The sequence below is a fragment of the Podarcis gaigeae genome, assembly GCF_964106915.1.
Source record: "Podarcis gaigeae genome assembly, chromosome: 8".
NCBI lineage: Eukaryota > Metazoa > Chordata > Lepidosauria > Squamata > Lacertidae > Podarcis > Podarcis gaigeae.
In genome coordinates, this window is record NC_139684.1 from 70340431 (window position 1) to 70355898 (window position 15468).

At 44.6% G+C, this 15468-nt stretch overlaps 1 protein-coding gene across 1 annotated transcript; it reads left to right on the forward strand.

The window, feature by feature from the left end:
- Window positions 1-21: 21 nt before the first annotated feature.
- XKR8 (XK related 8) lies at window positions 22-14476 on the forward strand. The gene is made up of 4 exons (XM_083750882.1): window positions 22-136; window positions 6921-8067; window positions 9646-9836; window positions 11480-14476. The coding sequence occupies exons 2-4, from the start codon at window positions 7745-7747 to the stop codon at window positions 12250-12252; spliced, it is 1287 nt and encodes a 428-aa protein (XP_083607008.1). The 5' UTR covers window positions 22-136; window positions 6921-7744; the 3' UTR covers window positions 12253-14476.
- The last annotated feature ends 992 nt before the right edge of the window (window positions 14477-15468 follow it).

Below are 15468 nucleotides of genomic sequence, written 5' to 3' on the forward strand. Positions count from 1 at the left end.
GTGCAACTGCCGCTTGGAATGCTGCCTGGGGAAAGTTCAGAAAAGAGGAAGTGAAATGATCACGGGAATGGAACTCCTATGATGAACGGTTACAGCATTTGGGGCTTTTTCGGTTTAGAGAGAAGAGAAATAAGAGGTGTCATGATAGAAGTGTATAAAACTATGCATAGTGGTGGTGGGGAAGTGGGGAGAGAGGGTGGGGACATCCAGTGATGCTGAATGTTGGAAGATAACAGAAATAACTTCTTCACACAACACATAGTTAGTGGGATTCGCTCCCAGAAAATGTAGTGATGGCCACTAATGTGAATGACTTAAAAAAGATTGGATGAATTTGTGGGTGATAAGACTATCAGTATCTACTAGCCAGAATGGCTATGTTCTACCTCCACGGTTCGAGGCGATACACCTCTGAATGCCAGTTGCTGGAAAACACAAGTGAGAAGAGTTGTTGTTGCACTCAGGCTTCCCACAGGCATTTGGCTGGCCAAATCTGCTGGCCAGTCTGCTGGATTAGATGAGTCTTGGCCGATCTAGCAGGGTTCTTACATTCTTAAAAACTTATGTGGGACACCTGTTTACCCTGTGGGGAGTATACTATGGTTCCCAGGATTTGGAAAGCTATGTGCATTAAGCCCAAGATGATAACCAAATATATGTCCTGAAGCTCCTAAGAAAATTTGAGCTGCTGTGTCCTGTACTATCATTTGAAGTTTCTGAATACTTTTAATTCCTCTGGCCTTGAAATTCTGCTGTGCACAACTATTCATCTGTTCCCTATTTATTTGTTTTTCCTGGATAACAAGATATCCTCTCCTAGCAGGCCCATAACACCATTAAGTCCAAAGTCTAAAATAACCTAATTGCACCACTGCCTATGCAACAGGGGTGGGGAACTGCATCTGCCTGGTGGGCCGGATTCTTATCTTTCCCTGCCCAGGCCAGGTTTGGCATATGGGTGGCGCTGCCCATAAATCACCTGGCATCATGATTCTTTTTTTTTTTTTTAATAAATTTTTATTAGGGGTTTTTACAAAATAAAGTACAAAGATAAACAACCTTTCTTTTATCTCAACAGAGTTTCATAACTTCTTTGGACTTCCTCACATCTCCCGCTGCCATTTTCATCATCATAAATTTTTCCCAGCAATTTATCATCTAATTTGCAAATTTTATAACCACTTATTTAAATATAATCGTCTGTAAATTAATTTCTCTTAATCTCACTTTACATCCCATTTCGATCCGATTTTGTGGTGGCCAATTATTTATGATCAAACATCCTACTTAACTTTCCACCAAGTCACAATATTTTTGTAAATAAGTCTTAAATTTCCTCCAATCTTCTTCAACCCTCTCTTCTCCCAGGTCTCGAATTCTGCCAGTCATCTCAGCCAGTTGCATATAGTCCATCAGCTGCATCTGCCATTCTTCCAGAGTGGGTAGATCTTGAGTTTTCCACTTCTTGGCGATAAGTATCCTTGCTGCTGCTGTTGCGTACAAAAAGAATGTTCGGTCCTTCTTTGGCACCATCTGGCCGACAATGCCCAGGAGGAAGGCCTCTGGTTTCTTAAGGAAGGTATACTTAAATACCTTTTTCAGCTCATTATATATCATTTCCCAGAAGACCCTCACCCTGGGACAAGTCCACCAGAGGTGAAAGAATGTTCCTTCATTTTCCTTACATTTCCAACATTTGTTGTCTGGCACATGGCATATTTTGGCTAGTTTAACTGGGGTCATGTACCACCTATATATCATTTTCATTACATTTTCCTTCAGAGCATTACATGCCGTGAAGTTCATCCCCGTGGTCCACAACCTTTCCCAATCCTCAAACATAATATTATGCCCAATATCCTGTGCCCACTTTATCATGGCCGACTTAACCATTTCATCTTGTGTATTCCATTTCAACAGCAAGTTATACATTCTTGAGAGTACTTTAGTCTTAGGTTCTAACAATTCTGTTTCCAACTTCGATTTCTCCACCTGGAATCCTAACTTTTTATCCTTTTTAAAAATTTCTTGAATCTGAGCGTAATGTAACCAGTCTCGCACTTTGTCTTTCATTTTTTCCAAACTCTGCAATTTCCAATTGTTGCCCTCTTTCTCTATTATTTCCCAATATTTCGGCCATTTGGCCTCCATATTGGGTCTTTTTCGGGCCTTAGCCTCCAGAGGTGATAGCCATCTTGGAGTTTTATTTTCCAATAGGTCTTTGTATTTTGTCCAGACATTAAACACTGCTTTCCTAACAATATGGTTCTTAAAGGCCTTATTGATCTTAACTTTGTCATACCATAAGTATGCATGCCAGCCAAATGCATTGTTAAAACCTTCTAAATCTAACACGTCAGTGTCCTCTAGAAGTAGCCAGTCTTTTAGCCAGCAGAAAGCTGCGGCTTCGTAGTACAACCTTAAGTCTGGCAGGGCAAAGCCCCCTCTTTCTTTCGCATCAGTTAATATCTTAAACTTAATTCTGGGCTTTTTGCCCTGCCAGACAAATTTAGAAATATCTCTCTGCCACTTCCTGAAGCACTCCGTCTTATCCACAATTTGCAATGTTTGAAACAAAAACAACATCTTAGGCAATACATTCATCTTAATAGCAGCAATTCGGCCTAACAAAGAAAGCTTCAATTTTGACCAACTGTCCAAGTCTCTCTTAATTTCAGACCAACATTTTTCATAATTATCCTTAAATAGACTCAGATTTTTTGCTGTTATGTTTACCCCTAGGTACTTTACTTTTTTAACCACAGTTAGTTCTGTTTCTCTCTGAAACCGTTCTGACTCTGCATCTGTCAAGTTTTTTCCCAACACCTTAGTTTTCTGTTTGTTTAGTTTAAAGCCCGCTACCCGACCAAAGTCCTGAATCAATTGTAACACTCTTTTTGTACTAGATTCTGGCTCTTGCAATGTCAAAACAAGGTCATCTGCAAAAGCTTTAAGTTTATATTGTTTCGCTCCGATCTGAATCCCTTGCACCAACCGGTCCCCTCTAATCAAGTTCAAGAGCACCTCCAGGACAGAAATAAACAGCAAGGGGGAAATCGGGCAGCCTTGTCGTGTCCCTTTTTCAATCTTAAACTCTTCTGTAACCACATTGTTGACTATCAGTTTTGCCTTTTGTTCTGAATAAATCGCGTCAATCCCATTTTCAAAACCCCGCCCCACTCCCATTTCTTTTAAATTCCCCTTCATAAATTTCCAAGAAATATTATCGAAGGCCTTCTCCGCGTCTATAAAAATTAGAACTGCTTTAGTGTTAATATTTGTTTGCAAAAGTTCCAAAATGTCAATAATGTTCCTTGTATTAGCAAATAAATGTCTTCCTGGGAGAAAGCCTGCCTGGTCTTTATGAATTATCTCATTTAAAACTCTTTTGAGTCTTCCTGCCAAAACGTCAGCAAATATTTTGTAATCCACATTTAAAAGGGAAATGGGACGGTAGTTCTTAAGTTGTGTCTTTTCAGTTTCTGATTTTGGTATCAATGTGATGAAAGCTTCCTTCCACGATTCAGGCGCCTTCTTTCCCTCCATAATTTCATTGCTGACCTCCATCAGTGGTTGAATCAAATAGTCACTTAATGTCTTATAGTACTTGGAGGTCAAGCCATCTGGCCCTGGAGACTTGCCCAACTTCATATTCTGAATGGCCTGTTCTATCTCTAGTCGTGTTATTTTACTATTCAGGAGTGATCTATTTTCTTGTGATAGTTTTTTAAGTCCATTTTTCTCCAAAAATTTTGCAATCTCTTCCTCCTTTTGTGGCCCTTGAGTGTATAATTTCTTAAAATATTTCTGGAAACATTTTCTAATTTCCGCCGGGTTCTGAATATTCCTTCCTTCTATTTCCAAATTTGTTACTATGTTCAGCTTTTGTCTCTTCTTCAACTGCCAAGCCAGCAGTTTCCCACATTTATTAGCCGATTCAAATGTTTTTTGTTTCATTGATTTAATCTTCCATTCTATTTCCTGATTTATCAGTTTGGAATATTGTGCCTGATGAAGTTTAATTTCTCTCAAAATCGGCTGTGACTTCGGGTTTACTCTTAGTTTCTTCTCTAACTCTTTAATTTTCCCCAAAATCTTGTCCTTTTTCTCATTTTGTAGTCTTTTCTTTATGGCGTTCTGTTGTATCAAGAACCCTCTCATCACAGCTTTGCTTGCGTCCCAGATTGTTCTTTTTTCCACAGCAGTGTTCAAATTTATCTCAAAATAGTCCTTTATTGTTTTTTTGGCCTTCTTGATAATCTCCTGATCTCTAAACAAGTTGTCATTCATCTTCCATCTAAAGGAGCCGGTTGGTAATAATGTCATGTCCATTTTCAACGCGTTATGATCGGAGCAGGTCTTTGGGCAGATTTCCACTTTCTTCACCTTAGGAGCCAGACCTCTAGAAATCCATATTTGGTCAATTCTTGTCCAAGTCAGTTGGGCTTCAGAGAAAAATGTTCCTTCTTTCCCTAAGGGGTTCTTTGTCCTCCATATATCAATCCAGTCCATGTTGTCTGTCATTTCAAAAAAGGTCTTTGGTAGTCTGCCTTCTTTAGTAACCTTTTGGCTTTGTGACCTATCCATGTTTGTAGAAACGATCCCATTCATATCTCCCATCATAATGATGTTATCATAGTCCAGATAATCCAGCATAATCTCATGCAACTTCTTGTAGAATTCTGATTTCCCTTCATTTGGAGCGTAGATTCCTAATATCAAAATTTTCTCTCCTTGGTGCTGTATTTCAATTGCCAAAATTCTTCCATGTTCATCTTTAAATAGAAATTTTGGTGAGAGGCTCTCCTTTGCATATATCACCACTCCTCTCTTCTTAACTAAGTCCGAAGATATAAATTCTTGGCCTAACCTTTTATTTACCAATATTTTTCTATGGAGCCTAGTCACATGTGTTTCTTGTAAACAAGTAATGTCTAGTTGCTCCTTTTTTAATATGTGAAAGATTTTCTTCCTTTTTTCCGGACTGTTGCAGCCATTTATATTCCAACTTAAAAGTTGCAGAGACATCCTGGATAGATCTGTTTAGTTTCCTTGGGATGGTATTTTGTTCTGTGAGTCTTCAGGGTTCTGAGGTACAGGCACCTGTGGTGGTTCAGGCCCTGAGGGTAGTTCAAGTCCTTTATGAAGGTCCTCTCCGTAGGCAGTCAAAAACTTATCCCTATCTTCCAAAGTTCTAATTTTAATCTTCTTCCCTCTAAAGGTAAAAGATAGTCCTTGGGGAAAATCCCACCTAAAGATGATTGAGTTGCTTCTCAGCAGTTTTACTAAGTCCAAATATTCAGATCTAAGATCCAACAGCTGTTTAGGAATGTCCTTAAAAATCTCAATTCTTTTGTCCGAAATGTTCAAGGAGCTTCCGTAGTGCAGGCCCAAAATCTTGTCCCTTTCCTCCTTTGATCTCAACGTAATCAAACAGTCTCTGGGCCTTTCTCTCTTTGTAAGTCTTCCAAGTCTGAAGGCTGACACAATTTTAAAGTCTTCCTCCTCTAGACCCCAGAACTTGGAGAATTCTTTGGTCAGAAACTCAGCTAGATTACCTTCTTCCACTTCTGGTATCGATCTTATCCTTAAATTAATCTCCCTGTTCCGAAGTTCCAACATGGAGAGATAGGTCTGGTGTTCCCCAACCTGCTTACTGAGCGGCCTTACTTCTTTTTCCAACTCTCCCACTCTTTGGCTGGTCTCTTCGGCCAGTTTCTGATTTTCACCTGCAGCCTCCTTCAGTTGTCCGATTGCTTGTGCACCTGGCATCATGATTCCAGGTGACCTGTTTTTGTGGTGCTTTGAAGCCCTGGCAATCAGCAGAACACCAAGAGGAGAAACCTCCAGGCTTTAAGGCTGTATTTGCACCATACATTTAAAGAACATTTCATGCACACAACTTCCCCCAAAGAATTCTGGGAATTGTAGTCTGCTAAGGGTGCTGGGGATTATAGTGAACTATGGTTCTCATGATTCTTGGAAGGGATGCGCTTTGAATTGGCCACTGTTAAGACCAGTATGCTGGACTAGATGGGCCATTGGTCTGAACCAAAAACTCTTATTATGTTATGTTATTTTATTCTAATGGTGTATGTAACTAACCCGGGAGTAATTGGAACCATGAAGGAACAAGAGGGAGGTACCCAAATGCTTGGGTGAATTCTGAGGTTAATAGAAGGACAATTTTTAAAAAAGAAGCAAACTTAAGAGTAAAATGAGGATGGAGCATGCTCAGTAACCATGGAATGGTGTGTCAGAAGAGAGGGATGAAATGTAGTATGTTGGAGGACATGGCTGGCTGGCAAATAGGCCTGGAACCACATGGATGGGGTGTAAATTAAATAAAATTAGAGAGCAAGTAAGAGAACAAGCAAGAGAGTGAAGCACTCCTGCAAGGTGAGAATACACTGCAATATTTTGTTGCAGGTCCCACTTGTACATTTTAAAACCCAAACCTTGTGTTTTTTTTCTTGTCTGCATGTTTAAAGTCCAAGTCAAAGGATAGTGACATCTTACCACATAGGCTTTTGCCTTCAGCCATTTCCAAACCAGACAAGACTAAGGAAGGGCTTTTTCCTACAGAGCAGTGTAGCGATTAAACTTTTGGGATTAGGACCCCAGAGACCCAGGTTTCAAATGTGTGGTCCCGTCCAACTCCACAATTCTTGGAGTTTCCATGTACACTACCCTCCATTAAATCAAAATATACACTTAAAAAAATAAGGGGGGAAAAACCATTGACGTTTTGTTCCAAGTACAACCAACTTGATTTTTATTGCATTTTATTTTTTAGAGGTTGTAGCAATAATCTTTCTACAACCTCTACAAAATAAAATGCAATAAAAATGAAGATATGGGCATGAATGCTTCACATAACGGAATCTCAGCTAACGGAGCCATGACTTACCCTTTTTTAGCCTGGTGTGTGATTTCCCCGAGGCCAGTTGCACAAGAACCAGCAAAACAACCACGTCTGTTCCAGACTAGACGGCGAGTGGGGCCCTGGAGAGAGAAGAAGGCCTGCCCTCTTGCTGGGCGGGTGATGGGCGTGCTCCGTCCCGCTTGCTATGCCGCCTCTCCGCCCAAAGAGGCTCGGCCCGGCCCGGCCCAAGGAGGGCTTGGAAGCCGGTAGGAGGTGGAGGCAGCAGCCCGCTCCGTCTGCAAAAGTTTCTGGTAGGCCTGGAGCGCGGGAAGAGACGAAAAGAGGAGGAGGAGGAGAAAGGCGGGCTGACGGTGCCATGGCGATCGGCCGGCGACCTACCCAGAGCGAATCCCCTTCCGTCGTCGAGGAAGGAAGGATCCTGCGCGATCCAGGGCTGCGGAGGAGGAGAACTCGGCAGCATGTAGGGTCAGCTAGCCGCGGGGAAGCCGTCGGACGAGGCGGAGCAAGCCGGACATAGCGGCTCAGAGAGACGCTCTCGAAGAGTCCAGGAAGGAAGGATTGCTTGGAAGTTGTAGGGGATTTTTTTAAAAGGGGGGGGGTTGTTGTCCCTGGAAAGACCCCTTTCCTGGACCCTATACCTCCCCCAAAAGACGACTGAGAGGGAGACCACCCACGCGAAAGAAGGAGACATTAGGGCACGCCTTAGTTAAGTTGCTCTCACTTGTTTTTTGATGCAATTGAGGTGGGGGACCTTTGTCCCTTTTCTAAGTGACTAGCAGCAGCGAGGTTGCAGACCGCCCCCTTCGGAGTTGGCAGTAGGGACCACAGACCCACTTTGGACCTGTTGGCCCCCAAACCATGGCATGGTCTGGCTGTGGTCCCAGCTGCAACGCACCTTGGCCTCCTCGGTACCGTTATTGGGACCTAGCCTTTGCCTTGATGGGCACGGCTGCATTTCTGGTAGACCTGGGCGCTGACGCATGGGTGGCCGCCAGCTACTTGAAGGCCGGGAACTACCACTGGGGTGGGCTGGTGCTGGGGCTGTTGGCCTTGTCGTCGCTGGTAACGCAGTTCTTCAGCTGCGCCTGGTACTGGAGTGACCCCCCAGACTTGATGGAAGCGCTGCCCACACGGCGGACCCTCCTTGTGTTACACATCCTACAGCTGGGCTACCTGTACAGGTAAGGACAATCAGGGATGCTGTGTCCCTTGCTGTAAGATACTGGGGAGCAAGTACAGTGGTACCTCAGGTTACATACGCTTCAGGTTACAGACTCCGCTAACCCAGAAATAGTGCTTCAGGTTGAGAACTTTGCTTCAGGATGAGAACAGAAATTGGGCTTCCAGCAGCGCGGCGGCAGCAGGAGGCCCCATTAGCTAAAGTGGTGCTTCAAGTTAAGAACAGTTTCAGGTTAAGTATGGACCTCTGGAACGAATTAAGTACTTAACCTGAGGTACCATGTACAGTGAAGTTCTGTGATAGGATGTGGGAGTCCTCTTTTCCTAGGAGCCAAGCCCCCCGCCCCTCATTTACGTCTGCTTTTAGTTTATGGAACCTGGCAAAATAATCTGTGATTCTATACAAACATAAGTTTGGAGACTGGGCTACGCAAGGAGGATTGATCTTAACTTCTAGAATGTAGGGTGATTATAGTATCTGTTAATCAGATAAGTACTACAGTACAAGTAAAATATTAGCAGGTGAGGCCTGCAACAAAATGCTGCAGTGTGGCATGTCCTGTTCTGTGTTCCAGACAATCAGCTTCCCTTCCCTTTCCTGCCCAGTTTTCATTTCTCCCCAACAGTCAATCAGCATTCCATGTTCACTGAGTGTGATCATCCTTATTTAACTTATTTGGATAATAATAATAATTTATTGGGGACGCAGGTGGCGCTGTGGGTAAAACCTCAGCGCCTAGGACTTGCCGATCGTCAGGTCGGCGGTTTGAATCCCTGCGGCGGGGTGAGCTCCCGTCGTTCGGTCCCAGTGCCTGCCAACCTAGCAGTTCGAAAGCACCCCTGGGTGCAAGTAGATAAATAGGGACCGCTTACTAGCAGGAAGGTAAACGGTGTTTCCGTGTGCTGCGCTGGCTCGCCAGATGCAGCTTCGTCACGCTGGCCACGTGACCCGCAAGTGTCTCCGGACAGCGCTGGCCCCCGGCCTCTTAAGTGAGATGGGCGCGCAACCCCAGAGTCGGACACGCCTGGCCCGTACGGGCAGGGGTACCTTTACCTTTTAATAATTTATTGTTATTATTATTATAGTTTTTATATGCCACCTATCTGACTGGATTGCCTCAGATCAAAAACCCTGAGGGTTGTTTTCACCTATGCCAAAGGTTGTGGGTTTTTTGTACTTTTGGAAACCTCGGGGTTTCCTTGAGTCTGCTGACAGCTCTTTCTTTCTTGTGGGTGGTGTCATTCCAAGGAAACTGAACCGTAGGTAAGTGTCTTGAATCTCTCACCGCTCGCCTCTTGAATCTCTCATCACTCGGAGATTGGGGTGGCATGCAACAACATTTATTGCATTTTTATGACCTGCCCTTCTCACGAAGATCTTTCCTGTTTTTTAGCCTCACAACAACCTTATGAGGTAGCTGAGGTAGAGAGAAAGAGAAACTACCCCAAGGTTACTCTACTGTATGGTTTGGGGCCTTGTGAGGATTTGAGCTGGATCTCCACAGTCTACCCGCCACCCCCACATTGGCTCTCCTTCATGACCCACCCTAAGAATTTTGTGTCGCCTTCCCTTTGCGCAGGTGTTTCTATGTTCTGAAGGTGGGCTTCCGCGTGTGCCGGACGAAAGCAGACAAAGATATTGCTTATGCTGTTTTCCTGTCCCATGACATCAGCTTCTTGCGCCTCTTTGAGACCTTCCTGGAAAGCGCCCCTCAGCTCGTCTTGGGGCTCTACATTATCCTATGCACGCAGAAAGCAGAGATATTTCAGGGTGAGTGTCTGTCCAGAAGGGCGCAGGATAAAGGACTGGTTTGTTTGGTTCCAAAAGTTTCCTTGTGTGGTTTGTGTAGCTCGTTTCAGTTTAAATCCAATAAGAAGACAAGCAAAGGCTATTAAGTTCCCACTGGTCCAGTGTCCCATTCTCGCATTGGCCAACCAGCTGCCTGTCTTGAACCATGGCTAAGAACAGGACAGGCCCAAGGCATTTTGCTACCTGAGGCAAGGAAGAAGAAGAAGGGCCTCTCTCCCATTTCATGTACAGAATACAAACGGGATGAAGGGAAACAACGAACTGAGGGCAACAGACTAGTGTTTAAAGCTCTAAATGACTCAGCCCCCAAATATCTGAAAGATGGCCTTCTTCCCTCTTAGATGTTAAGACCAGCAGAGAGTGAGTGCCCTCTTGGTAGTTCCTCCACCCTCTGGAGTTTGTGGTGACTTGGTGGCAAGAGAGGGCATTTTCTGTGGTGGCCCCTGAGTTGTGGCATTCCCTCCCCGCAGAGGTGTGTTTGGCACCTTCATTATGCAGCTTTTGACACTCGAGATGTATATTTTAGGACCCACTGTAATCGTGATTCTGATTTGTTTTTACTGTTATATTTTATGTCATTATGGCCTGCCCTGAGACCCTATGGTGAAGGGCAGGTATTAAACCTAACAATTTATTTATTTAAAGATAAACAAATAAACAAAAACATTCCAATGAGGTCACCTCCTACTCCCACCCACCCTTCTTTAACACCCCAACCCACCCTGCTGGGCACAACCCAAGGCATTTTGCTGAGACAAAGGACAAGATGGCATCTCCCATTCCTTGTGGAGAAGCTGGGTGGGTGGGCAGCTGAAGCATACTTCACACCTGAGGGCAACAGACCAGTTTAAAAGGTACAGAGAAAATAGGACCACCCCAGGTGACTCGTATACATCACATTCACTAATAGCAAAGTTATTATTATTTATTAAATTTATATGCCGCCCTTCATGGGAAGATCAGAGGGTGGTTTACAGAGGAAAAAACACAAAATGCATAACATAACAACAACACCTCACTAATACACCCCCAAAGGCCATTTTAAAGGCCATAAACATACATTTGTTGGCCATTATTTTTGGCTGCTTCTGCTAATTCACACTGTCTTTCTTCTTATCAGATAAAGGCAGCATATTCTCTTCTCTTCCTGCTTAATTTTTTTTAATCCTCACAACCACCCTGCAAGATGGGTTGGACTGAGAGACAGTTACCGACCCAACATCACATAGTTTGGTTCAGGGCACTAAAAACCTGCCCCAAGACCACAGGAGGTTATGGAAGTGGCCGTCTATCATGGACGCTTTTGATGAGATTCCTGCATTGCAGGGGGGGGGCTAGATAACCCACAAGTCCCCTTCCAACTCTACAATTCTGTGGTTCTATCAGTGCCCTCTGTACACTTTGCCACCCACCCTGGCATCTCAGATTTCGACAGATATCGCCCATATAGTTTCAAATGCATCCTTTCAGTCTTAAGGACTGGATTCTTATTATTTTTACACCCAACTGGAGAATGTCAGCAGGCCGCATGTTCTTCCTAGTAGCACCAGTGCCTGTCTTTGTGTAGTGTGGATTTGATTGGTCTCTTCCTCCTCTCATTTCAGTGCTTGGGATTTGCACCTCTTTCCTGTGTATCGCCTGGGCCCTCTTGGACTATCACCAAACCCTGCGCAGCTTCCTGCGGGAGAAGCACAAGCTGGGCCGCCGGTCCTCCACCATCTACTTCCTGTGGAACTTCCTGTTGGTGTGCCCTCGCATCCTGTGCCTGGCACTCTTTGCGGTGGTCTTTCCGAGCTACGTTTCCCTCCATTTCCTGGCAGTCTGGTCCGCCATGTTTCTCTGGGTTACGTTGCAAGGTACAGACTTCATGGAACACTCCGCCTTTGAGTGGCCTTATCGGGCTGTGGTGGCCGTCATACTCTACTTCTGCTGGTTCAATGTGGCCGAGGGGAAGACATGCTACCGCTCTGCAATCTACTACATGTTCCTCTTGGTTGACAGCGCCATCCTTGCCGTCTCATGGCTCTGGAACACCTTTCCCTTGAACTACGATTCCCACCTTGCGGCGCATGCGCTCTACGCAGCCCTGCCCTGCTACGTAGCCGGGATCCTTTTGAGAAGTGTCTACTACAAATGTTTGCACCCTACTTTGCAGGCTGCAGTCCCGGTCACTGGTGATGAAATGGACAATGGAGATCTAGCTGGCAAAGGTGTGCCAGGTTTTCGGCAGCTGGTTGTACAAGGACACGGTGACCAAGAGGCTACACGAGGACATATCAACCGTCGGGCATATGGACTTGCTCAGAGCTTCTTTGCTGGTGCTTCAAAGGTTGCACAGCGTCAAGGAAATGGGACTCTTGGGGACAGCTGTTTGTGAGCCCAGCTATATGCTGCTGCATCCCATGTGGCCAAGACTTTCTAGTAATAAGGCGAGAGGAGTTCTGGGCTGTGGGTACCCATATTTTGGTCTGTACCTGTCAAGATGATCCCAGGCCTTTGAACTTTTTTTTTTTTAATGTAAGAGTTTTTTCTAGCTTCGCAGGGACATCATACAGGGCAAGCGGGTTGGGGGGAGATGGTCAATCCCACCACCATCATTTATTTTTCCCATGTGGTATCCCTCTTACGCCTGGGGTAGACAAAACATTGTGCTCCAGATATTATTAATTCCAGCAAACATGGCCAACGGAAGGAGTGATGGGAGTGGTAGCCAGCAACATCTCAAGGGCACTACGTTGGCTATCCCCGCTCTAAGGAATTCATGTCATCACATGCTGACCTTCACAGGAGTGTTGTTGGCCCCATTGCAACTCGTGCATCATCTGGGGTGGGGGCACAGATACATGGTAAAGCTGCCTCCAGGATCACCAGCATGGGCTAAGCCTAGAAGATGAAGTCAGGAAGCATGGCTTCCATGCTTCTTGGCCAGAGGCTGGTAACCTGTGGCCCACCAGATGTTTCTGGATTATAACTCTCATCATCCTTGGCCGTGCTGGCTGGGGCTGATGGGAGTTGGAGTCCACCAACAACATAACTGCTATAGGTTATCCATCCTTGCAAAGGTTCATTTCAGATAGAGGTTATGGTTGCTACAGCCCACTCTTAGAAAAAGACACCCCATCCTGTTTTGTTAATCTCCTGTGACACCCCATATTGGCTTGGAAGAGTTGTATGTGTGCAAGACATCCCTCAGCCTGCATACCTGGTGCATTCTTCATTGTAGCATTAAAGGAGAGGAAACTACAGGGGAAGACTGGCGCTGTCCTCCTCTCTGTAGCCAATAGGCTTTATTTCATCTCTTCAGGAGACAGCTCAAATAATATTGTAAGCTTCATTGCTTTAGCTGTCCCTTGATTGAGTCAGGTGCTATCTGTGCAATACCATCTTAGCCATCCCTTGTTGGACAACTGACTCAGGATCCTAGAACTTGAATCTTGTTAAGTCGTAGTTAATTAGTGTCTAATGCACTTTTGGAGTCTTCCCTTCCTTCCCTTGCTGGTTCCTCTCTTTGGTTCTGACATTCTTGTCCCATTGAGTGACTTAAGCCCTTAGCTTCAATGAAGCTTCTACTTGCTGCTGGCTTCATGTAGCCAAATGGCCCATTCTCAAAGAGCCGGTTCCATGAACAGCCCTACAAACTGAGTTTCTTGGCACACCAGTCCCAGGTTTTTCTTTATAGGAGCCACAAATATGTGCCCTACATTTCTAGGTGGAATTCTTCTCCCTCCTCACTCACCTGATGTAGTTCAAGATAAAATGCTTCGAGTGTTGTTACAGCAATGTGTTTCAGGTGTTCAAATTGTTGAGCCTGATTATTGTTATTATTTTTTTTAAAAAAAACTGATCTAGGGCTCAAGTGCAAGCAGATTTTTATTCAGCTGGCACATTAATTGTCTCCTGTATTTTCTTTTTCAGGCGAAAAGCAGCTTTGGGAGGCTGCAGGTTTGAGTGGAGGGATAGTGAAAAAGAGAGAAAGAGGCTGCTTAATCCTTTCCTCCTCAGCCATTTTTCTTCTCAAACGTTATCCCAACCTGCTTTTTCACTCGTAGGGAAAAGGATATGGGTATTGTGGCATTGAACCTCCCTCTCACATTCCTCCCCCTGACTCACAGCCTCCTGCAACTGTTTTTCATTAAAAATTGGATGTGCCTTTCCTGCATAACTTCAGCCATATTCCCCAAGTTATTTGGGTATAAAGGGCACTCACATATTGAAGCTGGAGCAGGGCTGTGTTGTGGCGCCACCCTCAACATAACATCTCCGGGGTAGCCCCCTACTCCCATGTCCTTGCAATCAACACAGTTGATGGATTGACAAAGGAACTTTTATGCATGAGCATCTGCTCATGTTTAGTGGGTTGATTTGAAGACATCCATGTGTTGGGAGTGTGTGTGTGTGTGTGGGGGGGGGTTAATCTGAAGGTGTGCCATCAGGAGCAGGGGCAAGCAGCACAGCCCCATTCCTTACCCCCTGGAATTCCCAACACATGAGTAACGCATGAGCAGAGCTGCTGAGTTTGGCCTTCAGTTTAAAGCTAGTGTTAATTTATTGACATTGTTGAAGTTGTTTAGAAGAATAAAGCGATTCAGTTCTTGTTCAAATCTTGTTTTATCAGCAGTTATGTGAGAGGAGCGCAATCCCAAAGCTTGCTAATTTGCAGGATTTTGAAGTGCTTCCACGAACCACAGTTTGAGTAGGCTTCTGTCTTCCTCTGTTCCTTAGGTAGCTGCCTGGTTTAGTGGATTTTCTTCAATTAGCCACACCAGTTGTGAAATGTTTGACATGAGATTTACTTGGGCAGAACAGCAGCAGCCCACAGAAGTGGAATCCACAGGCCTATAAATCAGAGACGGCTTCTAGAGAGGCATTCGCTTGCCTTAGCTTTGCACATGCACAGAAATGAAGCCACATAAGCAGAGTTGCAGTCAGGTATCTAGGCAACGACTTTATCAGAAGAGCAAAAGTAACTTCACAGGGACAGGCTTGAGGAAGAACAAGGCCATAGATTCCTCTATTCGTGTCAGCAAATTCCTCCACAGCTTCTTCACAGACATCACAGCTCTTTTACAACACCCAACATTGTCTTCATGCTTTGTTTTACTGCCTGTACACCTTAGGCTATCTAAGGATAAATACAGCAACACGTTTTCCACCACACAGGGATGACAGTTGTTTTTTAAGCGGAAAGCATTTTCTGCTACCCATTCATTCTCTCCGCTTTCAGTCACGTACAGCATGCATTAAATTGGCTATATTGATGAGCATGGATCCAACTTATGGTTGAATCCCTGCTTGCCTAACAACAAATCTGCTGATGCCATTTTCTTGTGGGTAGTGCTGTTTTGGCTATGTTAAGTCTCCATATTTGCAGAATGACTTCACCGTTAGTCTGCACAGAATGTGGAGGGAATGAGCAGAGAATATTTTCTTTCAGAATACTAGAGCATGGGGTTTTCCTATCATAAGAACATCAGATGAGGCCTTGCTGAGGCTGCCCTGTACTTTATCTGTCCTGAATCTTCTAACCTTTGGATGTCCATGAATTCTGGTGTCACAAGAGGGAGAAAAACTTCTTTCTGTCCACTATCTCCAT

Bases quoted from the DNA above. Each gene is read 5' to 3' on its own strand.
- XKR8 (XM_083750882.1), top strand. From the start codon at position 7,745: ATGGCATGGTCTGGCTGTGGTCCCAGCTGCAACGCACCTTGGCCTCCT. The intron at 8,068-9,645 runs GTAAGGACAATC...CCCTTTGCGCAG, and splicing joins CAGCTGGGCTACCTGTACAG to GTGTTTCTATGTTCTGAAGG. The intron at 9,837-11,479 runs GTGAGTGTCTGT...CTCTCATTTCAG, and splicing joins GAAAGCAGAGATATTTCAGG to TGCTTGGGATTTGCACCTCT.